The following is a 27,913-nucleotide window of genomic DNA, read 5'->3' as shown; positions in this document are numbered from 1 at the left end:
GGAACCTTCCGAAAGTCTTGGGTTCTGGTGTTTTTTTTTTGTTGTTGTTGTTGTTTTTTTTTTTTTATACATTTTTTAAAGAGCCACTGATGAAAAGCCGATTGCAGCCCCCATCCCATCCCGTCCCGAGGCACCTGTCTACCCACCATCCGGACAGTTCCCCTCGTCAACAGATCAATATGCTTCACGTCCCACCAAAGAATCATACTACATGAGTATTCGACTCATACTAGTCCTACTATTCATACTAGTCAATCTGTCTATAGATGCTAAAATATTTTATCTTTCTTGTGTGCCTGCGAGCCATTTTTTTTTCTGTATGTATTAAACATTGTCATTCGGACATCCAGTGGATTCCGATGAAATGAGCACTAGCACCCCCCAAATATATATATATATATATATATATATATATATATATATATATATAATGAGAGGCTACCTATCAGTGCGACTGCACTCAATCATTATCACCCAGGTTTAAGTCGTGGTGATTATAGCAAGCATTTTGCTAGATCCCACTTCATTGTAGCCTCGTCAAATTAGCAGTTGTCCTACCTTTTCGAGTCCCATTCTCCTCAGACATGCAGGCACTTCATTAGGTCGGTCAGTCATTACACATTTTTACACTTACCCAATAACTAAGAAGTACTGATCAGAGCTTCATTAAACAATAAAGAAGCATAAAAGGTACAGTATTTTTTTCGTCTAGGGTATAGTAATTACCTGCCTGAATTTTGAGAAAGATCCGAATTGAAGGCGATGGTCAAAGGCAAAGATAAAAGTCTGCTTTGTAACGTTCATGTTCACGTAACATTGTAGGAATAATGTAATTCACCAAACACTTCATGAGTAATTTCATTCCGTCCACAGTTAGCAACAAACTGCAGTCTAAGGTAATCTTGTAAACGCAAGACAAATGAAGATCAAGGTATGATTTTATCATTTGGATGCTTATCATCATAATATACAGTATCTATATACAAAAGTATATTAAGGCACAGTCATGACATCACAGGCAAGATCTGATGAAGAAATAGTTTGATTCTGAACTGTCGCCTTTTACGCAATATTCACGTATACATCTGACTTGGCACTTAATTTAATGCGGCAAGGCAAACGAAATGACTGATTACACGAAAGGCACCGTTTTGATTTATGGTTAAAAATCCAATGTCAAATTGTAAAATTGCACTTTCAGCACATGAAAACTCAAGACGTATATTGGAGACTACTGCACCAAATCTTACGCGGATTATTGCGTAATGATTATCGATTGACTATACTGAAGATGAAGTGACGATAAGAATGGTGTAGAATGTACAGCTGAAAATTCACTAGGAGAGAATCCTACGCCATAGGAGTCGACAATGTTTTGTCGATTCTTTTATTAAGGTTTGAATAAATTTTCTCCACTCTTTTCAGCACACAAAAATGAATGAAACAAAGTTTTTCATCATGCTTACCAACAGACGAAATGGTGGCATTCATAAAAAAACCCAGCAATTTCTTGTGGACACATTCTTATTAAGTTTTCATTCCAACTCGCTTATAAGAGAATATTATACTTTCATGTAAAAAGTGTTACGTTGTTGCTGTGACCAAGATTTCTACAATATAACGAAAATATAGTATTCTCAACTTTTCATCAAAAGTTTGATGGATACAAAAATGAATATTAGGACTGAAAAGCTTTATATCCCGAAGTCCCCAAATTTCTAAATAAAAATTAGGATAGACAGTTGCTGAATAGAATCCTGTTCCAACCAGAACTGTGTAATATCGTAACGTAACTATAATACGGAAGCGATTTTCACAATGCAACTAGAAATATTTAAGAAGTGTTGCAGTAAAACCTGATTAATATATTTCAACAGGAAGATGTCTTTGAATGTAACAGTTATACGAATTGTAGTTTATGAGCAAAATGATATGTCGTTGAAGCTTAACGTTGAATTGAAATGAAATACGTAATCACAAATACTTGAAACATCCTCAAGGAGTTACTAACACTCAAAGACACTTCCAGACACTTTATGTTAAAGTTCATTTCCCATCATGGATACATGCATTTTACCTTCGTCTTCATGTCTAATGTAAACACGGTAAAGTATGCATTATACTCTGAAACTCATGTGTCCTGGACTTGAATGTTCACCTTATAAGATTTATCATAAACGGAATAAGTGGAATACTAGTAGATAAACAATAGATGTTGAGTGAGTCCCGTCAATCTTGCCTCTTCAAACCCTAAACCCCTCAAATCTCCATCTTTATTCCCGTCAACTCTCTTATCTGCATCACAAGTAGCCATGTCCATCTTCTCTGACGATGATCTTTGTTCACCTTCGGGATCTTCCTTACTGACAGAAGGTTGTTGGGACAAAGACTGATGAAAACACACCGGACATTTTTCCTCATGTGTGGGAACTTGCCTCTGCTTCAATCTGTACATTGATGTTGAATTCTAACCAACATAGAAGACGTTGATATAGTGACAAGGATTATAAAATGCGATATCATCTGAGACGTAAGTGAAGAAAGTTTATCTCGTTCATCTTATCGAAGCGATCAGAACGATACGTCCGTACTGGCTAAACGCATACTTTTTAAGGGGTTCTCGATGAGACATTCTTCGAGAATGATATCCATTTTGATCAATACCATTTTCGCTTTGCGGGGAATTCCGGATAATACTCCTTCGTGAGTTTAGGATTATAAGTCCTATTTGTTAGTAGCTCTTGCATACACTGCATTGTTATAGGATCGTATGAATAGTGAAATTTATTGGCAAAGAGGTGGGGCAGTCGTGCGACATAAGGCAAGTAAGCTGTACCCATAACACAGATGCCCCTGACGAAGGTGCCTTTGCATGGCTTGAAGAACGTCTCACCAGCCCACTTGACGAAGCTGGTGTTAATGTCTTTATGGGTGACATTCGTGTAGCTCCCGGGCGCACTGGGGACTCTCTGAAGACTGCTCCAGAAATGTTCGTCTGGGGAGTAGGTCATGTTGATCCACTCCAAGAACTTGACGGGTAGTTCATCGTTGAGGACGTACTCCACGAACTTGCGACTTAGTGTGTTGTAAGCATTTCCAGAAAATAGAGAGATGTTGTTTGGTGGCGGGTATCTCTGTAGCATCTCATTAGCCGTCTTAAATTGTCGCCGCTTGGGACTAAACACGTGGAATCTACCAAGCTTATGAGGCGCTACGTAGCCTTCAGCATCATTGCGGCCATGATATGCCTTTAGCTGTCTCACCATCTCCAAATTCGTCTTCAGTGGAAATGCTTCTCCACACTGATTGATGACGTAACGCCATTTCACTTTGTGCTCCACCAGATCTTTCATGCAGTTGATATCGGCCAAGAGACGTGTAAACCCAGCGTATTTCACTGCCTCTAGTTTTGAGCAGACGAACACGTTGTCGAAACAGCGCGCAAGATTTTTGATGGCGCGAAGAAACACGGGTGGACTCTTGGAGTCAGGGTGGATGGCATAAACATTATGAGGTTGGTAAATCGAACGTAGTAGAAGTTCTGTTTGAGCAGCGTTCCTGTGAGTCAGTATGATAAAGGCTAGCGGGAAGTTCTCTTCCTCTTTACTGAGTACTTTTGTCGGGTAGTCTCTGGCCTCCTTGTAGTACGTACAGTTCTCACTGAATGATGCTATCTCATCATCGTTCGGTATTGGAATTTTGCTATCCTTGTTCTTTTGTTTTTCCGTCCGAAGCAAAAGTTCCGCATGTTGTATTTCGCGCGTATTGTCTTCGAATATTGCACTGCAATTTACTGGGAACTGATAGAATGGAGAGGATGGGACATGGGACGTTGACCTGTCCAGAGAAACCGTCGCATGGAGTGTGGTGTTGACATGTTTTGCTGGGCTCGGCTTGGCAGAAGACTCTTCGACACGACGTATGGAGGACATTTTGTTGTGGCGTATTGTTTGGAGTTTAGAATCGTGCGAAGAATACACGGCAATCGTCCAGATCAAGCATGCAAGGATGACCCAAGAGCCAATAAGCAGCAAAACGCGGAACTGCCTCTGCGGATAGTAGACCCCCATCCTTCGTAGAATGACCTTTGCTGCTATTCGTAGAGACTTCGAACCCTACAGACGTATGTGATGCTAAGGGTGCAGCAAGACTCCAGTTGCTCCCACATACTACGGAGAAAAGGAAAGAGAGAGGGAGTGAAGGGGAAAGAAACACATCCACGAACTTACTGAATGCATTAGGTAAGGTAAACAATATTAATAAGTACGTCATGGCATGTACAGTGAGGTCATCTTCAGTATTAGTACTGCCCTCTTGCATACATAAGAGCTTATCTTTATATCCTCCGGAAATGCAGAGATGCTTACTCATTAATACATCATGGTCAAATGGGATTTTGTGGGATTTCTCTAAGATGATTTAGGACCTTCTGTTTCAAATCCAAGAGCAATATCCACCATTACACCATCCCAAAAATAATGCGATATCATAAATAAATGGAATGTTTTACTTGTTTAGGAATACCACGGTAATTAATTGTTACATGAATAGAATCATTTTTCAGGATGATCATTGTGTCTATCATATCTAGATTATTATAGTTGCTGTCCTTTTACTGGGTAATTTCGTGACAAATTTAAGCAAATTTGAACTGTTCGTTTAGATCATTTTGTTGGGGTGAATGTCAAACAATGGAAAATTTGAAATATACTTTGTGACAGTCGCCATTTTTCTTGCGACGTCTAAGTAACAGTAATGCAAGGTGTCGCTATATTTTCAAACTCAGCCAAATCACGTGTTTCCTGCTTGATCAATGACTAAATCGAAAGCGTGACATCAGATATTAAACACCTGCAATGGCAAATATACCCAGAATAGAAAGCAGTTTACGATGAGTGGGTGTAGTACGGATCGGTCTGTGATAGCACCCTGCATGCTGCAAAGAAACACACGCTATATGCGGAGCTTTTGTCAAGTAAGCATCAAAGGAAACACACATTTTGCAAGGTGATCAACGCCGCCCAACACCCTTATTTGCATCCAAAGTATGACTTTCTTTATACTGTGTGTTTACAATAGCAGCACTACTGTCTATTACAACACAACGTTTATCACAGAGCAAAATGCTGTTGTGATAGAAAGACTATGTACTTTTGTACACCCGATATCGAGGATACAGTGTATCAAAGAGTTGTAAACGGGTGATATATCGTTATTAGATAAAATTGTCAAGGTTCGTTAATCCCAAAATGAAATCATTAGGATCATTATCATCATTATTCATGCGGCAACATTACAATAATTACAAGAACAGGTAAAACCAGGCTTCACCCATGTGCTTCCCTGCATGAGCTGCCGGGCGGAAAAACAAAACAATATAGTAATATATACAAAACAATCCGAACTACTGTCAATGACTGTATGGTTCTTTATTCCGAAACACGCAAATCCCAACACCCAGATGCTACGTCATCATCCGAACATTTGTGGCGTTATTACGAAGGTTCGTTATGCCGAAGGTTCGTTATGCCGAAGGTTTGTTATGCCGAAGGTTTGTTAATACAAAAATGAAATAAGGTTCCGAAAATAAAAAGAAGGTGCGTACTTACGAGCCTCCGGAATAACGAACCTTATTTCATTTTCGGATTAACCGTTGGGGTAACGAAATGCAACTTGTGAAAACTTTTATATTCCAAGGGTCACCCACAGCGCGGAATCCTACATCATGACAGTGGACATATAGTGACCAGGGAATTCCAGAAGTTCTCAATTTAAATACGTCTAAAAAATAGAAAATAAAAAAAAACAAGAATATAGGACTCGGTGTTCACATTGTGTATCTATTTCAATAGATAGTCAAGTAATAGTAATAGTATAGTCGTCATGCACTCACAATAAAAATCATTATTTTCAGTAATATTATATTCGACATTGTGTCTACAGTTTGCAGTGTGCTAATACGCCGTCGACAAATGAAATGGCTTATCTGGGTTTTATTGGGAAAAAAGAGAGAGAAAAGCGATACAAGCAATTCTTGCACGCTGCAATGGTTATTATCATGGTAATGACAACACCACTGATTGGCTGTTGCTACAAGAAGTTGCCATCGATAGGGAAGTACAGGATTGTATTGCTATCCTCTTTTATCTTTAAACATTATGCCATGTGTCACTATTGATGCATGACTATCCATGCGTCGGTAATTTCATACCAGACGGATGATTGAATAAAATAGATTTTTGGCAAACATTTGTCCGCCGTTCTCTAAACAGATGATACATGTGTTTTTTCGTGCGTCAGTAGGAATAGCGGGCGTGGGTGCGGTCATACGGAAAGTGTATAGTCTGCCTTTGGTTGCGCCTCATGAATACATGGATAAAAAATAAATCCAATTTACCTTAAGCACACACGCGGTCATGCCGACGCACTCAGACTTACATGCTATACATCATTTTGTATATTAACAGTGTGACATGTTCGCAAAGATGAAATGAACACTCATTTCACTTTTTTTTCTTCACCTTGAAGTGACATTCAGAAGGCGAAATGTTAAAGCTTGTGATAGGTATTTTTACCGGGGGGGGGGGGGGGGGTCTCCACATTTATGTCGTTATGGAGAGTCACGTCACTCTTATTTGTTGACTGGTTGATGCAGATGGATGTGGTTGCCATGGCAAACAGCTACGTGCCGAGGAATGCTTTTAGGTGATTTATTATATTTCATTATTATTACTTTCTTTCTTTCTTTTTAGTTGGGGGACCCTGGGCAAGTCATGGGTTTTCTCGGGTTTCTTTTTTCCCGTTTTTTTTAAGGGCCAAAAGTATGTGTGTGTGTGGGGGGGGGGGGGGTGGTACAGCTCCTCCCATCCCCTTGCCGCTGTTCCACTCTCCCTGTCAGGGACAAGTGAGTGTACTGTCAAGCTGTTCACCGCAGCCGAGTCAGGTGGTCTATTATATTTAAATACATGACAGTGCAGGTGCTCATCATTGAATAGGTCAACTGGCTTGTAATGCGTGTGTATAATCATGTTTGTTTCCTTCCTATATCTTCTCTTTTTAGTCCGCAACTCGTTTTGATTGATAACAACGCGATATTAATGAAATTAGATTCTGAGAAAACATGCGCATCTAATAGGATATTGACTGCGGCTTTGTGCAGGGAAGCAGAAGGGTGCACGCTGCCTGAGCTGCGTTGGCTGGCCGTGTCATGCCAGTCAAAGACGAGTGTAATATTGCCTCAGCCAGGGAAATTATCGATGATGTGCCCCGGAAACATAAAGGCCAGCCAAGTATTTTAGGTGCCACCATAGCATCAAATATCTTGCCTCGTGTGTATGAGACAAGACTGTAGGAAAGGCGCGTTATAGGAGAAGCAGGTTGTAATGCAGCTATTGCATCAGGACGTGCAACAAGAATGGCCATCTTTATTATGTTTTTTTTTTTTCTGTATCCAGCAGCGTATGATAGAGAAAAGTTCCTGATTAACGCATAAACAAAAGCAAATTCAAAATACAGGTTGTGCGGCATCACCTCAGATATTACCTAAAACTGATTATGAGGAACTCATGAGTCACCGTACAGTAGCGAGATGATGTCGGCAGTCTTAAAGGCAAATCTGCCGCACAGTGAACAGCGTTATTGTCGCTCACTAATTTAGACATTTTGTGTAGCCAATTGTATTTTTACTTTGATTTTCTCGTTGGTAATATTTTTCCCTTCTTGAACCACTTTAACTGCCCCAAAAATTAACACAATTTAGGTCAAACATCTGTTTGTCTTTCCAAAATCAGATTTCCGTTGAACATGACGATGATGAAATATTTAACCCATCGCTTTATAGAAACTGCGTGCACCATGTAATTATTGTAACCTTATGAAAATCCCCTTACCTCGGAGGCAACTGCTTAGAAAATAACTAAACCCTAAGAGTTCATTCTTGGAAACTATTCTTATGGGGAATGATGTTGTTCGGTAAACTTTCTTATCTTACAGAACAGTGTATCAAACACGTCCGTTCATAATAAAAAAGGGTTGTTTAGTGGACGCAACGGCATCTACACTGTTATCAGGTGTCGCGGAACGTTGAGGCTGTTTCTTGTTTCTGTTTTTTTTTAACAGTCCAAATTCTAGGAGGAGGGCTTCAGCTCCAGGCCAGGGCTGTTCTTCAGCATGTCCGTGCACAGATAAAAACAGACCAAAACAAGCATACAATGATAGTTATAGCTTTACAAAGTAACTTATAGATGAACATACGAAATCATGACAAGAAAAATGAAAAAAGAAATAGGATGAATAACCACAGCAACAACACAAACTCATAGCACATGAATATAAAACGGGTAAAATGTCACTTATATCATTTTGATATTATATATCCGATTAGCGATCGCATAACATTGACCATATTCTTCGAAGTTACTCTATAATGGTCTCTTTCAAAATATTCACCTACAGTCTCTATTTAAAACAATCAAAAGTACATTGGTATCGGAGATCTGATGAAAAGTTTTTCCACAATATAGCTCAGTAATTATTGAGGCTTTTCTTTTTAAAATGAGTGTTTATCTTGGGCAAGAAGAAAATTAATAACGAGCTTCTTGAATCATTAGAAGTGAATCTAAAATTAAATTCATTTGTTAAATATCCAGGAGTTATTGTGCCGTAATTCTATGAATCAAATGAAACGTGTGTTTCTCACGCCTTTGTTCCAGTGTGTCAAGAGACAAAGCTTCATATGAGGTTAGCTGGATATCTTGTTTGTACTCTTAGCACAGTTTTGAGACTTTGTCTCTCACGTGCAATATTTGTTTCTTTGTATCATTCCAAATGACATCGCAATAGTCTAATTTACTTTGTGGGGTCTTGTCAAAGAGCAATGCCTGGTTTGTTTGTTTTTTGAGAAATGGAATGTCTTATTCTTTCAGCAAAATGTATTTTTTTTTCATTGTAAATTCACCAATATATTCAGCATGTTTATCCCAGCTTAAACAACTGTCAATACGTATACCAAGATATCTAAACTCAGTGACATGTTTTATTCTCTTATTACAAAAAAAAAATCAATGATTTTTACCGTTTATTCATTGCTGGAACCTATTAACATAGCTACATATTTCTTTGTTACAGGAAAGTCACTGAGATATCTTGACCAAGTCACCATTTTCTTTAGCAGGCCTATAATCGCCTGCGTAAATAATGACGCACAACACTTGGGGGGGGGGTCATTATCTTGTATAGACCATGAAAAATAACTGCCCTAGGTTCGACCCCTGTGGCACTCCGCATTTACCAAGCTGAGGTGAAAACTCGACACTATTTACAAAAATTAATTGTACCTGATCACTATATTTTCATCTTAAATCATGAACAACAACTTCGTTAAAAAACAGCATGTATTTTCATGTCATAAATAATTGCTTAGTGTGTAATGCATGTGTCCACGTTGTAAAACTTACGGCCAGAGAGTGTATATGATATAATATTATATAAAGGCATACACATAAAGTTTTAATGGTACCTACAATGGCAGCATGGCTTGTATATCAGTCAACATGTCAATAAGAGCAGATGTTGAAGAGTGTGTATTGTGTGGGTGTAGGCCTATATACTGAATAGTACAGCAAGCCTCTAAAGGAATAGTTACAACGGCCATTGGAAAAAAAAAACATTAAAATCCAATCGTCAACAAAAAAAGAAAGAAAGACGAACCATAAATATACTTTATAAAACACTACTTCGAAACTGTGTATGACAACCAATTATTTTGTAACTTCGCAAATATAACGGCCTGATGGCAAACGCGTGTGTGTGTGTGTGTGTGTGTGACTATAAACCAAAAGTGTGTTGTTGTTGTTGTTGTTTTTTTTTTTTTCTTCTTCTTCTTCTTCTTCGGCGAACATTAAGCCTCACATTTGCGATTTTGCAGATTGACATTAAAGGCATTATATACCATTTGCAGATGAAAAAAAAAAACAGCTTTAGTGCTTCAATATAGTTCTGAAATGTGAGTCAGGGATAGAAACAAGCAATGCAGGAAATGTTAATCAGTATAATCAATCTCAAGTATTAAGTATATTAAATATACAGAAATTGTGATCAATAGTTGTGATGAAATTGTTTCTAGAATAAACAGTGTACAGTTTTGTTTATTGAGAAAAATAGTGATATCCTTATATTTTAGGCTCTATTCCGATATTTTTATATGGTAATATGTTTCGTGATAGAGGTAAACATATGCATCAAAATAAATGTCATAACTCGAACATTTTCCAAATCACTGTTCCCAATGGTAAACAATACCTTTAATTTCTGCAGCGAATTGAGCACACGTACAAAATTATACGCTCTTGATTTAAATGCGTTTATTTTGAATTACAATTGGTTGACAGAATATCATCTCTCAATATGAGAAGCATAAGGTGAAATATCGCTAAGAAAATTAGATTTCTAAAGGTATAGAAGAAGGTAGGAAGTTCTCATCATTTTCTATTCAGGAAAGGACGTCGTATTGGTGCCAAAAGTTTTTGGTTCGTCGAAATGAACTTATATCCCAGGAAAAGTATGCGTTTTATCATAACCCATATTTTATTACGGATTCAGAGAGCTGATAAGACAGTGCGATCATTTATGCATTTACAGGTGTGAACGTGATTTGATTTCATCTTTCCATGTATATATATATATATATATATATATATATATATATATATATATATATACATATATATACACAAAAAGGAAATCACAAGAAGGACATGTGACGCGAGTTCTCTCGGAGGTAAGTCCTCTGACTCAGACATGTCAAGTCGTGCTTGGATGCAATTTCGCTACCAAGCAAATCGTCGGATTTGCGTGTGTGTTTGTTGTAACTGTAGGTTTGTTTGTTTGTTTGATTGTTTTACAGAGAGGGGACACAAGCTCCTGGAAATTATAATTGATAGAATTCTCACTATATATAATATCCCTTCGACCAATACCTGTGAAAAGCATCCCACTTCAGATGTCTCTTTTATATGGCAAGAGTATAAATAACAGTCCCATGTAGCTAGTTGATTGATGTTTGCAAATTACATAGTCTAGTTTGTTCATCTAGAATGCATAACATTAAGATTATTATCCACCGATTATCAAGTGCGCATCTAATTTGCCAGGGTCGTATAATAACAGACAAGAGTTTTGTGTCCACGTGGCAAGACTCGAACCTAGTTGGCATATTGGCAGAGCCCTGTCTACTTTAAATAGTGCTCTTACACGGAAACCGGTACGTTATGAAGTTATTATAATCTCACTGTGATTCACCCTTCTTTTTGGCAGCGTGTGCCCACAAGACACCCAACTGCCCTAGGAGGCATCTGGTGATATAACCTTTTTTTTTCGTGAGTGAAAGGTGATGTTAGTGAAGTTGACAGAATGATTTACAGCGTTTCCTGTCTGCATAGTTGCACTTTTTGCATGCAAAAAGGCTCTGATTGGGGTAAAAAGTGTTATGTGTTTCAAAAGCGTGTAAATTAAATCTGTTCGACTGGACTTACTTGTGAAAATCACGGAGAAAACAGTTTCGTGACTCGTCCGAGTCACTTCTTCAGCTCTGTCTGGCTGGCGAGCATTCACCCGTGGAGGGTGAATGGGCGATGTTACTGCCTTTATTGTCTGTACGTCGAGGAATTACAGACAATAAAGGCAGTAACATCGCCCATTCACCCTCCACGGGTGAATGCTCGCCAGCCAGACAGAGCTGAAGAAGTGACTCGGACGAGTCACGAAACTGTTTTCTCCGTGATTTTCACAAGTAAGTCCAGTCGAACAGATTTAATTTACACGCTTTTAGCATACTACCTGGAAGAATCAAAATCTACATCGATATGTTATGTGTTTCGCTTTTGTAGTTTTGGGGTAGGTTTAGATAAAAATCAGCAAAAGCAGTAATTCAATATAAACAAGATAGTCTCAGACGAAAATTTGAAATTCTAATCCCGTAGTAATTTATAATGCGATGAGCAGGAAAATGAGATTTCATATAGATAACATTTCCTACTAATGATTCATAGCAAAATGTGAATAAAGGAAGTAAAATCTTTTAGAATCCACAAACAATCTGAAACAGGTGGCAACTGTAAGTGGTGTTTCGATTTTGAAATAAAAACAGATACTAACACAAGCTATATATTTGAATATACAACCAACAAATTCACATTCAGTCTTCTTTCTTAGCAATACACCACAATTATTACTGATATTTTTCAACATTATGACATCACTGTAGACGTCATAGGCAGTGGCAGATCCAGAGGGGGCGCACCGGGCGCGTGCCCCCTCTTTATTTTTGGTTAAAACAAAAGAAATGAAAAGAACAAAATGGAGTGGGGGGGGGGGGGGGGCTGCGTGCGCCCCCTTCAATTTTGCAAAGGCGCCTCCCGTTTATGGAATTCCTGGATCCGCCCCTGATAGGCAGCGAAACTAGTCTAACACTCATCCATCGTGTACCATACCAGGGATGAGGAAAGTTAGGTATAGGTTAATACGGCAATCAAACTCTCGGGTTCTAATATAATTTGGTTTTATCCAATTCGAATAAAAGAGTAAAAGTACAGTGTAATACTGAACAAGTGGTAAGAACTCACTGAAATGTCGAAGTCATGTGAGAAAAATCATGTGATGAATGCATTAAGAGAGGAAGTTTGCAAATTTCTCTGTCCGCCGTACAGCAGCCACTGACATGAGGAGCCTGATGACCGACATCCAGTGTGCCACCTTTCGGACCACAGACACAGAATGCAACAGACTTTCGCGCATTAGAGTACCGAGCGGTGGTTGCCGAGCACTGTCAATATAATAATACACTGCTGGCTTTTATGCTATTGGTTGTTGTGGGTGGATGGTGCAAGAGACTTTGCGTGTGTGTGTGTGTGTGTGTGTGTGTGTGTGTGTGTATGCGTTGGATGTGTTCGTATGAGATTTTCTGTAAATGTTAGAGGTTTACGGAACAGGAAAAAAAGAAACAGAATTTTTGAATGGGCTAAAAGTAAAGGAGGGGATGTCGTATTGTTACAAGAAACGTATAGTTCACCCGATATCGAAGATTTGTGGAAACGAGATTGGGGAGGTGAAATGTTTTTTAGTCACGGCTCAAGTCACAGCAGAGGTGTTCTAATTTTAATAGCTTCTGGTGGTAATATCAAAGTTGATCAAATAAAAGTTGATGATATGGGTCGTTATATTTTTTTAAAAGGAAACATTTTTGACTCTCAGTTGTTATTAGGTAATGTTTACTTTCCAACAAGAGATAAAACATGGGAACAAACGGAATTTCTGGGAAAAATAGATGCACTTATATCAGATTTCTGTCCTTGTGAATGTTCTCTTATTCTAGGAGGAGATTTTAATGCAATTTTGAATGAAACTTTGGATTATATAGGGCCTAAAACACCTTCAAAGAGTAAATTTATAGAGAATTTGAATTTTTTTCTTAAGAAATATAGTTTATTAGATATATGGAGGAAAAGAAACCCGGACAGTAAGCAATTTACTTTCAAACAGTTAAACCCTTTAGTACAAACTCGTTTAGACTATTGGTTCATATCAGACCACATGGTGCGATTAGTAAGAAATTGTGAAATTATGACATCTGTTACTCCTGATCATTCCGGTATTAGATTAGAATTACAATTTGTTCCGGAAAGTTATAACTGTAGGGGTAAATCGTATTGGAAATTTACTAACAGTTTGTGTAATGATAAAGAATTTGTAGAAGGAATGATAACGGAAATAGAAAGTATTATGAAAACGTGGGAAGATGCATTTAATGATAAATTAGTTTTTTGGGATTTTTTAAAAATGAAGATGAGTGAATATGCAAGAAAATATTCGAAAGGAAAAGCAAAGGAAAGGCGAATGAATATTGAAAAGTTAGAAAAGGAATTAAAAATTTTAGAGCAAGATTTATTAACTGCTGCTGCTTCTTTAGAAATAAATACACAATATGTTGAAAAGAAAAAAATGTTGAGTGAATTATACGATAGATCATTGGAAGGACTTAGAGTTAGATCACGAGCAGCCTGGTATGAGAACGGGGAAAGAAATAAAGAATATTTTGAACAATTATTAAAATCAAATAAAAAGAAAACTATGATATATGAATTATATAGTGAAGATAATTCTGTTATAAAAGATAGAAATGAAATTTTGAAGTTAATTCGAAATTTTTATGAAACATTATATTCAAAGAAGAGGGGTGCAGTAAAAGAGGTTTTAAATGAAAGTTTTTTTTTAAGTATTCCAAAGTTAAGTGAGGAAAGTCAACAATTTTGTGAAGGAAAGATTACTATAGATGAATGTTATGAAGTTTTAAAAGAAATGAAAAATAATAAAGCTCCAGGTAATGATGGGCTTTCGGTGGAATTCTATATCATTTTTTGGCCATATTTAGGCAGGCATTTAGTTGAAGTATTGAATGAAGCGTATGATAGGGGTAATTTATCAGTATCACAGAAGCAAGGGACCATTACATTAATAGAAAAAGACGGTAAAGATCCTCTTTATATTAAGAATTATAGACCGATTACACTTTTGAATGTGGATTATAAAATTCTTTCAAAGGTTTTGGCGAAGAGAATGAAACAAGTTTTGAGTGAGATAATACACATGGATCAAGTGGGATACATGGAAAACAGAAATATTGGGGAAGCAATTCGATTAATAGATGATGTGATTTTTCACTGTCTGTCATATAATATAGGTTGTTATTTAATAGCTGTTGATTTTGAGAAGGCCTTTGACTCGGTATCTCATTCGTTTTTATTAACCGTTTTGAAAAATTTTGGATTTGGCCCTTCTTTTTGTTCTTGGATAAAGACATGTTATACTGATATTAGCAGCTGTGTAATGAATGAGGGGTTTTCAACCGGTTATTGTCCCCGCCGAACGAGTTCGAGCAGGGGACTATGAAACGGGCTCCGTACGTGTGTGTGTCCGTGTGTCTGTCTGTCCGTCCGTCCGTCTGTCTGTCTGTGCGTCCGTGTGTGATCAAAATGTTCAATTTGCTACTTCTCTGTCATTTATGAGCCAATTTTAATTCTGTTTGCTTTATATGATAGCACTACATGGGAGCTTTGAAACTTCTACACAGAATTTCAGTTGTGACCTTTGACCTTGACCTTTGACCTATATTGTACATTTTGCTTCAAAATGCTACTCCTTCGCCATTTCTAACCCGATTTCGATTCCGTTTGCTTTATGTGATGGCACTAGGTGAGGGCTTCAAAACTTCTACACAGAATTTTGACCTTTGACTTCTTTGACCTTTGACCTTGATTTTTGACCTATATTGTACATTTTGCTACAAAATGCTACTCCTTCGCCATTTCTAACCCGATTTCGATTCCGTTTGCTTTATGTGATGGCACTAGGTGAGGGCTTCAAAACTTCTACACAGAATTTTGACCTTTGACTTCTTTGACCTTTGACCTTGATTTTTGACCTATATTGTACATTGGCTACAAAATGCTACTCCTTCGCCATTTCTAACCCGATTTCGATTCCGTTTGCTTTATGTGATGGCACTAGGTGAGGGCTTCAAAACTTCTACACAGAATTTTGACCTTTGACTTCTTTGACCTTTGACCTTGATTTTTGACCTATGTTGTACATTGGCTACAAAATGCTACTCCTTCGCCATTTCTAACCCGATTTCGATTCCGTTTGCTTTATGTGATGGCACTAGGTGAGGGCTTCAAAACTTCTACACAGAATTTCGACCTTTGACTTCTTTGACCTTTGACCTTGATTTTTGACCTATATTGTACATTGGCTACAAAATGCTACTCCTTCGCCATTTCTAACCCGATTTCGATTCCGTTTGCTTTTTGTGATGGCACTAGGTGAGGGCTTCAAAACTTCTACACAGAATTTCGACCTTTGACTTCTTTGACCTTTGACCTTGATTTTTTACCGATATTGTACATTTTGCTACTAAATGCTACTTCCGGCGGGGACATATTTTACGCACCGCGTAATTTCTACTTTTCCTTGTTTTAGAATAGAACGGGGTGTGCGTCAGGGTGACCCATTATCACCTTATTTATTTTTAGTAGTTATTGAAATTTTGGCACATGCTTTGAGAAATGAGACTACTTTGAGAGGGATTGATCTTGGTGATTTTGAAGTAAAGCAGATACTGTATGCCGATGATATGACAATTTTTATAAGAGATAAAGAGTCAGTTAGGTTACTACAAAACTTATTTCAGATTTTTTCGGAAGTCAGTGGTTTAAGGGTTAATATGGATAAAACGAAGGTTTTGATTATTGGTAAGGATGAAGAGAATGTAGCACAATTTCAGTTTGGAAGTATAGTTACAGAAATTAAGATTTTAGGGATTACATTTGCTTTAGAAAGGAAGAGAATGGAGGAAGTTAATTATAAAGAAATATTAAGTAAAATTAAAAGACTTTTAGGTTGGTGGAAGCAAAGAGATCTCACCATCATGGGTAAAATTCACTTACTTAAAACTTATGCTTTATCTAAATTGATTTATGTGGCGTCATCCTCTGTTGTTCCAAAATGGTTATTTGATGAAATTCAAAAAAGTTGCTTTGATTTTGTGTGGAAGGGCAAGGATCGCGTCAAACGAGCCATTATGTATCAGGATTACAAGGATGGTGGATTGAGAATGATGAATTTTGAATTGTTTGTGAAAACTCAGAGAGTGATGTGGGTAAAAAGACTTTTGTATGGAGAACGAAATATGAGTTGGAAAGTATACTTTGATCACAGTTTTAAAGCTGTAGGAGGTAGAATTTTATTTCTTTGCAATTATGAGACTAAAAAACTTTCACTTAAGGCACCATCGTTTTATTTAGAAATGTTAGCTGCCTGGGAAGATTTATATAACTGCAGAAGTTTTGAAGAAGGGAAAATTAATCCAATTATATTTAATAATAAAGATTTTTTATTGAGAGGGAAAATGATATTCAATGCAGATTTATATGAGCGGAAGGTTTATCACTTAGAACAATTATTTGATAAACAATCCATAAGACCAATTAGTTATTTTCAAAGTTTAGGTTTACAAAGTGAAAATATTGCTTATGTATGGAGTTTTTGTGAGTCCATTTTGAAAAGTGGGAAATATGATGGAATTTTATGCAATTGGTGTGAAGTAGATGTCAGTGATTTTAATATACCTTTAAAGTTTTTTGGCCAAATTACAGATTTAAAAAAGATACAATCCAGGAAGATTTATTCACATTTCGTGTCTCTTTTAAAGCAGTCTTACTGTTTAGAAATTAGAGATGGACACCAAAAATTTGTTTTCGCTGATAAAAGTATGAGAGATATTTTTATAAGGCCCAGAAGTTCAACTCTAATTGGAGACTTAAGAGAATTTCAATATAAGTTATTACACGGGGCGATTTATACTACGGAACAGCTCCTAAAATTTGGTTTTGTGGCTGATAATTTATGTTCCTTTTGTGGAAAAAGCTCTGAAACTTACTCGCATTTATTTTGGAACTGTGAAAAAGTTAAATCTTTATGGCATGATTTCATTGAGTACTTTCAGTTAGAAGAGTTACGTAATTTAGCTTGGCGGGATATACATATTGGTTTAGAAGGAACTTCTCACAGAATCAAACTGTACAACACTCTTATTCTTATAGTTAAACATATGTTATATAAAGCGAGGTCACAGTTAATAACACCGACATTGGTAGAATTAAAAAAGGCATTAATGCAATGTCGAAAGGAAGAGAATGATATTGCCATAAGAAGAAATAAACCGGGTTTGCATTTGCTGAAATGGGAATGTTTAAAAAATTTGTAAAGGATTAGTTTATTTATGCACCCGTACTTCTCCCCTTTTGTGTGTGTTTGATTACTGACTTCTTTTCTTTAGATATTTTTGAGTTCAGAGATTAGTATTGTGTATATAAAATATATATGCAGGTATGTGGATATGTATATTGTGTGTATGATATGTGTATGTGCATGCATGTATTGTGTGTATGCAGCATATATCCTAAGCATAATTAGCATAATTATTATGTTCTGAATGCGAGCAGAAATAACTGTGTGTTGTGGTGAGTGAATGTGTGTGCAGGGGGTGTGGAAGTGTGTTTAAGTGGATGTGTGTGTGTGTGTGTGTGTGTGTGTGTGTGTGTGTGTGTGTGTGTTTAAGCGGATGTGTGTGCAGGGTGGGTGGATGAAAGGTGGATGAGATGAGAGGTGGATGAGAGGGAGTGTGTCTGTCTCGGGTAAGGAGGTGGATGTAGTGTAGAGGGTGGGGAGGTGGTTTAGAGATGAGAAGGACGTTTTTTTTTTTTGGGGGGGGGGGGTTTAAAGTTTAAAGTTATGAGTAGTTGAGGGTTGGGTATGGTGGAAAGGTGGGAATGAGGGTGGTTTATGTTGTTGTTGTTGTCATCGTTCTTTTGATATAATAGAAATTTCATTTCCTGTTTTTTTAGTGTTTGGCTAAATTGCTCACAAATGCATATATGAATTCTGCTTGTTTGTTTTGTAGTTAAAAAGGAATGATCGGATAATTCATTCTATTTCCTCTCTTCTGTTTGATATCTGCCTTAAAATGAATTGAATGATTATTCTTGTTTTATGGATTATGGATTATGTCTCATAACTGTAGGAATATCTACATGATTTATGACAGATGTTATGTAGAATGTGTGTAATTTTTTTTGAATTGTTATATTCTCAAAGGAAATGGAATTAATAAAAAGATCACTGAAAACAAAAAAAATGAGATGCATGGGCGTGGTTTGCGTTATATTGAGATATGAATTTTGAGAAATGTAGTGGGAGACAGAGGAGGGAATCCGGAAGTCACGTGATTTAGAGGAAAACATGCATCGTTATTCATACGTCCGTATACCATCCAATATACCGCCTTATAAAACGAGTTCTCATGAATAACAGAGAACCGGGACGGGGTGTGAGCAACAATGTTTGCAGATCTACTTTAGATTTATATTTGTGTGAACAAACGCCATTTGTCGTTCGACATTCGAAGTTTCATAGTTAATATAACAATGATCAAACATGATGGCGATAATTTTTAATCAAGACCTAATCATTATGTTTACTTAAAGGGGATGGCTAGTAACCGATCAGTGGGAATCAGGGACAGTGGGAATGCTGAGGGATGATTGTTCCAATCCTTGTGGGATTCATTTAAGAGTATACATTATATATCTACTGTTGTGTGAAAATTATTTGCTTCAGAACGGTCTCATATGCAATGTACCTGGAAACATTAAATTGCACATTACTTGAATATGAGTCCATTCTGAAGCAAATAATTTTCACACAACAATATATATATAATGTACTCTTACATGAATCCCACAAGGATTGGAACAATCATCCTCCAGCATTCCCACTGATTTCCACTGATCAGTTACTAGCCATCCCCTTTAAATACAATGCACAGGCGAGAGTGGCTTTAGTGGGGATGCAGCGCACGCTCCAGAGTATTACAATGGTACAGCATGCAGTCATGCACGAGGCGCCTCCGCTCTGTGCATTATCTATTTTATAAATGGGTCTATGAACTAAGATAATTATCATCTGGTAAAGCTTCATTATTTCTAAACAATGGGGCCGCACGTCGATCGCAAGGACAGACAATCGTGTAAAGCAAGGCGATTGTTTGGGTTCGTCCGATACACCTACCTTGCACAGGGCAAGCGGTAATCTGCCAATAGATGGCACGAATTAACTCTGAATAAGGAAATACCCTCGTTTCTGCTAATGAGTGTATAGACCATGTTTATCGTTATCTTACCAATACCATCGGCCCCAATATCAAACTTTGTGTACATAATCGTGTTGATATCCAATCAATGTTAACGTGCAATGAAAAGTAAGATGTAACAAATGGGGAATAGTCTATACAGCCGTATTCACAAACGATATGGGTAAGTTGATTTGTGCAGACTCTTGATTGATGATTATCCTTGAAAAGCTTTCATAAGTACCACTGCTTCATAAATAGTTTTCAGTTTCATGGTTGGTATTAGTGGCGTTAGCAGAACAATATCTAATTGTTATACCGAAAGTGCATGTAAGTGTACTGCGTATATTTTGCACATAGCATGATCTTCTGCCACGAATGGTAAATGTATATAAGACTCAAATAGTTCAATGCTAGAATTGATATGTCTCTCCTTAACCATTACTACGTACTAGTATAATACAGTTATGACAGTCAGTCTGGCCTAACTCGAATATTAAGAGCCCCCCCACCCACCCCACCCCCGCAGAAAATAATTCGGGTTACGCGAAATTCGAGTTATACAGCAGCTCATCAACACATGATTACTATTAGGCATCCATAGTTGCATTATTTCTTCGACTATAAAATGAATTTTTGCTACTTTGACCCGCCTTTCACGCAGCTAGATGTGATACAGAAGGCTTGTAAATTTCGTTTTATGCTTTTATCCGTACATCCGTACTACGTTTCGTACTACTTTCATTCCATGCCTATACTCTAGTTGGTGAACTACATATTTATATACTTAATCTTGTTGTGTGTGTGTTTTTTGTGTGTGTCTTTTTTAGTTCATACTTAATTCATTTTACTACTTTGAATTAATAAAATGCACTTTGCATGAATTAATTGTTGCTATGTCGGGAAAATCTCAGAAAAACCCTCTTGCAGTCCAGAAAAAGTATTAGTTGTCATTTAAAGGTATGTATAAAATTTGATTACCAGTATATCAGTAATTTAGCTTACTGTGCCAAATTTTACGATATTTTCACTAACTGGGTAATGATTGTTTTTTCATGTATATTTGCATCCCTCTGTCCTTTTGAAACCTGATGCCCATTCTCTTCCCATTCACGATTTTCTCTGTTTCTATATGTCTTCTTCTGAAATCATCACTGCAATTCTTCTTGCCGGAAACAAAGAGAAATGGTTACGTAATCATGGGGGCAACAAACGGCATCAGGTTGTCACTGCCAAGCTGCTTGTTCCTGTGACTAATTCGCCAGCGGGATTCATAATTGTCTTTTTCGTATCTGACAAGTAGCACCTGCAAAAAATCTCTCTTAATCGAAGCCGTGTTTTTCCAGCTTTGAAGCAATGCTGACCTATGTGGTGTAATGTCTCCATGGTATTTTAAGATTTAATCATCAACAGTCTCTAAATCTATCATAAAATATCTCAAAGGGAAACTTCATTTCAAATCCACTTCGACTTCAAAATTCCTAAATAGAAGGAGTGAGATGAAACAAGCGAAACATTTGGAATAGACCGCTACTGTAAGTTACAACAATTTTGGTTTTTATTTTTGTTTTGCATACAGCCTACTTACGAAGTACAGTATTTCCCTCACCTGCTCCCAGTTAGTAAGGTTCGTGGGTGAGAATTCACCTATAGCTGTTGCTCTGTCGGGCAAGCCTCCTGCAAACGTTGTAGCTGTTAAGGGCAACTTTTGCCAACAAAGCATGCATAAAATCTGAATACATTACAGAACCGACCTATTCCTTGAAATTTTGGAGAGAGAAAAGAAAAGTATCGAATAGTATATAGAAAAGTTACTGAAAATGTGATCTATTTTCACACAAGGAGGAAACTGGTAACAGGTGCTGTAATATATCAAGCAACTTAGTTGAGCCCATGACGCGTCCGTATCACAACTCGGCCAATGTATGGAATACTTTAAAAAAAAGGTGGCTAACATTTGTTGGCCAATCCAAGGAAACTTTGACTCGTCCATTAAGGTAAGCCACCTTGCCAAAGTTGTGTGAACTCCAGAATTATTCACTTCTAACGACATTTTTCTTTTTGTACTGTTTGAATGCAGTTTATTTGGAAAATGAAAATCAATTAATCTAATGAGTATATCTGTGTAAATCAGCTGACCTATCAGGCAATGACGTCATCAGCTCATCAATTTGTATCCGCGATTGTCGACGATATTAAATTTCTTTAATACGTGAACTTTTAAATTCCACAACTCCATTGCAAACTTTTAATAACCTTCAGTAATACATTTCGATTGATCAGAGCTCCTCCATGAAAAAAAAAAATGCAGGCTGAAAATGTAGTTATGGAAATATAAAAACAACACAAATTCACACATAACATGGCATATACATTTTTCACTAGGGTAGTAGTCCTGATTTCACGTCAGTCTTTGTCACGTCAGTAGTGACGTCAATGTCCTCTTTAGAGAAAGTCTCGGGAATGTTATAGGATTGATAGTCAAAGTCGAACAGGGGGGCATTGCAAGAGGTACAACGGTATCTGAGTGTCTGAGTAGGTATATGAGTGCTGAATGGGAATCCTGGCAGAACTAAGTTCTTGGAGAGAAATGTGTCCACACAGACTTAATCTACTCTGCACTGCAAATCATTTTGGCCACTTTCAGCAGGTGGAAAAGTTTACTGCAAGAATTAATCCAGGATGGTTACCGTAACCCTTGTATAGAAAAGTTATGATAATGACAGGGAGACTAAGAATGGTCTTTGCCAGAAAAGAGAAAAGAAGGAAAATATCTCAAGAGAGAGAGGGGGGGAAATAAGGCAAAACGTTTCTGTGTTTGCTTTAATCATTCGTCCTTTTATTATCCAGACAGGCACTACTAGATCCATGAGAGTAAAGTTTCTCTTTAATAAAACAAATGGTGAGAAACTAAACAAATTTTACTCTTTAAAAAAAAAATCGAGTGAAAATATTCACTCTTAAAGGAGTGAATACAAAAAAGAGCGAATTTAGAGTGAAATTGGAGTGAATTTTTGAGTGAAAATGTTCATTTTCACTCATTTTGGAGTGACCTCAGGGATCACTCGGTGATTTTGGAGTGATCCTTGACGTCACTCTAAAACGAGTGAAAATGAATATTTTCACTCAAAATTCACTCCAATTTCACTCTAAATTCACTCTTTTTTGTATTCACTCCTTTAAGAGTGAATATTTTCACTCTTAAAGGATTTTTTTTACAGAGTAGAATCCACTGCAGGAGGCATCCTTCCAAGGCACGATTCTGACTGGCCAAGGGCCAATTTAGGATGTTTCTATATGTTACAACGATTCGAAGCATAAAATGAGTGGAATACAAAACTACAAACATATTGCAGGCCACAGCCTGACTTTACTCCTTATTCAATTAGTGTTATTCTAGATCTAAAAGCCCAGATCTAAACATAGTGTTTGCATCTAAATAATAGTGTGGTATAACCTTACGGTCATTTCACTTTATGTTATAAGAAAAGTCTAGATTATGCTCTTTACATTATCTGGGAAATACTAGTACTTGGGAAGCACCTTGTGAGTATATTTCTTATCACCAGTATAGTATTTCTAACAAGGATGCAGTTGACAGACTGCTATCTATGGCGAACGAAGGAAGTCCGAGTGCAGAAAATACAGCTTTATTCTGGACAAGCATCCATCTTCTCACGCTATTATGAACATAAGATGACGGAAATTTTCAGCAAAAGTGCGCCTGCCAAGTTTTAGGACAGCCTGTACTGTGCTATATTCGCTTGTACTGGTTTCCCCCTTTTTTATTGAGAGGGGTAGGGAGAGGGAGGGGGAGGGGGGGGGGAGTGGTGGGCTTCTGGTGTTTCAACATCTTCAGGTGTTCTCTATCATGGTAAACTGATATCATAACTGTCATCTTATTCTACACTGTAGTCGCTTTGTGACCTTGAACTAACTATTACGCTGCCCGTCCTCTGACACGTTATTGAAGTTTTTATACGCTAATCCTGTGCTTGCAGAACCCCTGTGCCTTCTAGCCACCGTTGGCAGCGTACCTCAAACAGGTGCACCATACACCGTGCAATGAGTTGGCCTGAATAGACGGTTAGGGGTTGTGAGCACCACTGTTTAGTTTAGTTCTTCGGCCTCTCTAAACCAAATGTCTACAATGTGCCAGCATTAACCCACAGATAACCCACAGATAAGCACACGCACTTTACGTATACGAGTTTTCCCGAGACTTACTTAGTAGTTGAACATGAACGAAAATGAATGACTGAAACAAATTGTGGAAAATGCAAGATAGTCAGAGGTACAAATGCTGGAATCCGAAAAACCTGTCAAGTTCCAGGTTAACTTTCACGCCTGATCAAGGCTGAAGGTGATGGGTGGATTTTGAGTCGAGGGGTAAATATCATTTAACAAACGAATACTTAAAAGTGAAAATAACTCAGAGTTTTTCGTAAAATTTTCTTCTAAAATCAACAAAGTGTGGCATAATCACGTGAATTATACACATCAATACTGTATATGTAGTTCAATCGTAGGAAAGACGTTTAAAATAAAGATAATTATATCTATGTTATATCCCATATTGAAAATACACTAACAACGGAAACAATTCAAATAAAGTGTTATTAAAAGATATTTTGAAATGCATGGGATCATCTTCATAAGCACAGCTTGACTAGGGAGATGGTACAGGTAATGTTGCAACATGAAATAAACTATCATAAAGTAAATCTATAAATCTTGCTACTCACTGAGTAAACAGTGGTGTCGATTTTCTTTTTGAGAACATCCCCACATGGACACAACGTGGAGTCAGCATCAATTGAGCCTAGTAACCATTTACAGTGAATAATATGAAAAGAGAATAGAGTATAGTTCGCAAACAATTTTGTGAACAGCAAATAATACGTGAAGATTAGATATCTTAGTTCTCTCTTTTTGAGGTATGACCAGCTCTTTTACCAAAACACAAAATTGATCAAGTGAAATGTGCTGTGTTCGTTTTCGTCTTTACGCAGTTCTCGTTCGGCTCATCGACTTGAAGAGGACATTACATCTTAGTTTTACTGGAAAATCTAGCAGAAAACACACTTTTGAAACCTTTTCTTCCCATGTCGGCCCTGTAGGTATGTAATTTGTTAAATAGTGAACATTTACGACATTTTTGACGTTTCCTGCCACATCAAAGTAGCGAGAGGGTCACGAATGTTTTGTTCGGAGTTCCCGGTATAGCCCTAGTGGGAGCTAACAGCAGAGTCTCTCAATTAGTCGATTACACCGAGTAGGACGACTACCCAAGGTGAACGGATATTGCATTAAGCAACTAGAGTAATACTAGTACTAAAAGACCGCTGACGCGAGTAATGCTAGAATCAAGCGGAAATGCCTATATTTGCTGACCGGGTATGCACCTTCGTTGAGATTAACGTCTCCTTAAGTAAATAATATGACCACCAACTGTCGATGCATACACACCAAGACGAAAAGAAAATACTTATTAAAAGCAAAAGAAAAAAAATAAATTAGCATTACCATTTTGAATATCTCAAACCACTCAAGGATGCAAGAGTTGCACCATCCAGATTCGGATTCAGCACCCTCGAGATAGGGTAAAACCCTTGAAAACATCTGGCAGACGGTTAAAAAAAGTCATAGGCCCAAAATCTGACTTTGGCACCCAGACTATGTGAACAGGTGGTAGCTCTCATATTTATATATCGTTTACAAACGATGACAGGACAACCATCCAATCAGAAACAGGAATGCGACACCTTTTGACAGAAAATAAGGACATTTTGCACACCTCTTCTTTGGTGTTTTCACAAATGTCTTGTTTTTTTCTTTAAGAGCACAGCATATCTGGTTGATTCATATGCAGTTCCCTGAGAAATTACTAGTTACTTGGAGTGAAAAACCTTGTATTTGAACACCAAGAAAATGTGAATGGTACATACATGTCCATAATCCTCCTCATTATGTATGTATATGTACATACATACATACATACATATATGTATAATAAGAGGAGGTGATAAAAGATGGGCACAAGCAGTTAAAGTGCACTAAAGGAAGCAAGATGGAAAAACGAGATTTTAAGATACATGAAGAACTGTCGATGAAAATGGAGGGTATAGGAAGAGATAAATTAAGAAAGAACGAAAGAAGGGGGTTTTGAACAAGTAAAGAGAGAATGAACAACACTATGGAGAGAGGGTAAAAGAGAGACCAAGACAAAGAAATAAAACAGGTGAACAGAAACAGGGGAGGATTATTTTTTTTTCAATGAAATGTACAAAGAATGAAAGGAGAGAATTATAATGCACAATCTATGCATCTCTACCTGTACCTATTTTTGTGTGCGTGCAAATCAAGGTGAACGGACGTTGGGGTGTCAAATGTCTTTGAGCCAAACAGGGTTTTTACTTTCTTTTTAATTTTCAACTTTGATTTAAATTTCGACCTCAATTCACTTTTGATCATAAAGTAACAACTTGAGCAACAGGGCTTAATGTGAAGGCTCTTTTGTAAGTAATCATTCTAAAAATATATGTCTTAACAATTCGTGATGCTCATAACGATATATCATTAACCCATCTAGTCGTTATATTTCTCCTTTTTGACATCTCTTAATTTTATTGTGTATCATAAGTTCAAGATAGCTTAGATAGAACTGGATAAATTCATAAAAACTCGAGAAAGAAATTTAGATATGATGACAAAGGTGGGACACTGGAAAAGGCTTTCGATGCTTTTGATCAACCGAAATAAACGATGGTATGTGACCAAGACAAGATTCAAATAAAAGAGAAGCAGAATTTTACCTTATCAAATACTAACAATGAATGCTGAAAATTGTGATAAAAAGGTGTGCCATTAGTCCATATAAATACAGCTTCCGGGATCCCTTTGGTTGAAAAGTTCGTTAATCCGGAAATAAAAAAGAAGAAAAAATGTTCGTTATTCAGAAGGCTCGTTAACCCGAAAAAGAAATAAGGTTAGTAATTCCAAAGATTCGTTAAAACGTACTTTGTTTATTTTCAATCTAACGAACCTTATCTGAAGAACACCTTCACACAGCGGTTTTTTTTTTTTAATATGGGCGTTTCCATGCCCCTTCTGCGTCACGTTAAAGTTAACGAAACATAAATTCGTATATTTCTTTGGACACGATGATAAGTTCGTACTTTCCCATTAGACATAGGCCATAATAGTATTTAATTCGCTGCCATGGCAATTTCAACGAAAACAAGGTTAAAAAAGAAACAACTTTCTACACTTTTTGTCTCGAACGAAACCAGTTCATATTCAAAACGGAATTTGCTTTATAGAAGCGAGTCTAACATGAGTAACACCTCTCAGCAATGGTAGCCGAAGTAACATTCTTAGCTTCTAATCTTCGTAGCGGAAATCTTATCAAAGAGATGAAGGGCTCGCGATCAAAAAATAGTAGCAAGAAATCCTCAATCATCTGCATTAGGTCTGGAGAGTGCACATGAAGACGCGTTGTGACTCAGAATACCCCACACAAGTCAAGTCTAATAGTTAGCTACTGTAGGAGCACTTCATGCAGGAAATATAATACTTTTGATAGCTGCAAACAAGAATCAAATTCTGCTTTAACAGCTCCCTTTCTCTCTGTGTAACTTCGACTTACCTGTAACGCCATGTGATTACAAATGATATCCTTGAATAGGGATCGCATTCCAAGTGCGGCGAATTGTAATCATCCAGGACGGAACGTTTATGTATATCTCGAAGGCACTGTGTATGGTTAATACGTGATTTGCCAACTGTCTGAGAAGACTGCGCTATATGATCTAGTCGTCGAGAGCCCGATGTGGGCCGGGCGCATGTGAAACTGTGAGCTGTCTCGAGGAGACGACGGCATCCGGGCTATTCGTCATCCATCACGCGCACGCGACCACCTTCTCCGAGACAGAGAGAGAGAGAAAACCAGACTTCTTCCTCTTTTTTTCCTCTCCTTTTGTATTTATGATGCTTCAATTAATATTTCCATTGATGTTATTTTTCCTGAGGGGCCCACTTTCTACAAGCTCTGTCTTTTTAGTGGGTCTCTCCATTTTTCACACTTTAAGCAAAGTTATACATGTACCTTATTTCGATCACTTCTGTTTTTTTTTTTTACTACAATGTATAATTACTATAAGGTCCTCCTCA

At 37.3% G+C, this 27,913-nt stretch overlaps 1 protein-coding gene across 3 annotated transcripts; it reads right to left on the bottom strand.

The window, feature by feature from the left end:
• Positions 1–497: 497 nt before the first annotated feature.
• Positions 498–27,524, bottom strand: LOC139740652 (beta-1,3-galactosyl-O-glycosyl-glycoprotein beta-1,6-N-acetylglucosaminyltransferase 4-like). 3 transcript variants are annotated; one of them, XM_071651236.1, is made up of 2 exons: positions 27,390–27,524; positions 498–4,169 (listed from the first exon to the last, which is right to left on the bottom strand). In XM_071651236.1, exon 2 carries the CDS (start codon positions 4,068–4,070, stop codon positions 2,658–2,660), a length of 1,413 nt encoding a protein of 470 aa, XP_071507337.1. In that variant the 5' UTR covers positions 4,071–4,169; positions 27,390–27,524; the 3' UTR covers positions 498–2,657. The 3 variants fall into 3 exon arrangements, with proteins under 3 accessions (XP_071507337.1, XP_071507341.1, XP_071507332.1); XM_071651240.1 differs by lacking the exon at positions 27,390–27,524 and adding an exon at positions 25,268–25,344; XM_071651231.1 differs by lacking the exon at positions 27,390–27,524 and adding an exon at positions 12,621–12,756.
• Between the last annotated feature and the right edge of the window lie 389 nt (positions 27,525–27,913).

The sequence above is a fragment of the Diadema antillarum genome, unplaced genomic scaffold (genome assembly GCF_040938485.1).
Source record: "Diadema antillarum isolate AM-2024a unplaced genomic scaffold, OU_Dant_1.0 scf00000030, whole genome shotgun sequence".
In the NCBI taxonomy this organism is placed as follows: Eukaryota; Metazoa; Echinodermata; class Echinoidea; order Diadematoida; family Diadematidae; genus Diadema; species Diadema antillarum.
The sequence above is the reverse complement of the archived record's forward strand: the minus strand, read 5'-3'. Positions and strand labels throughout refer to the sequence as shown.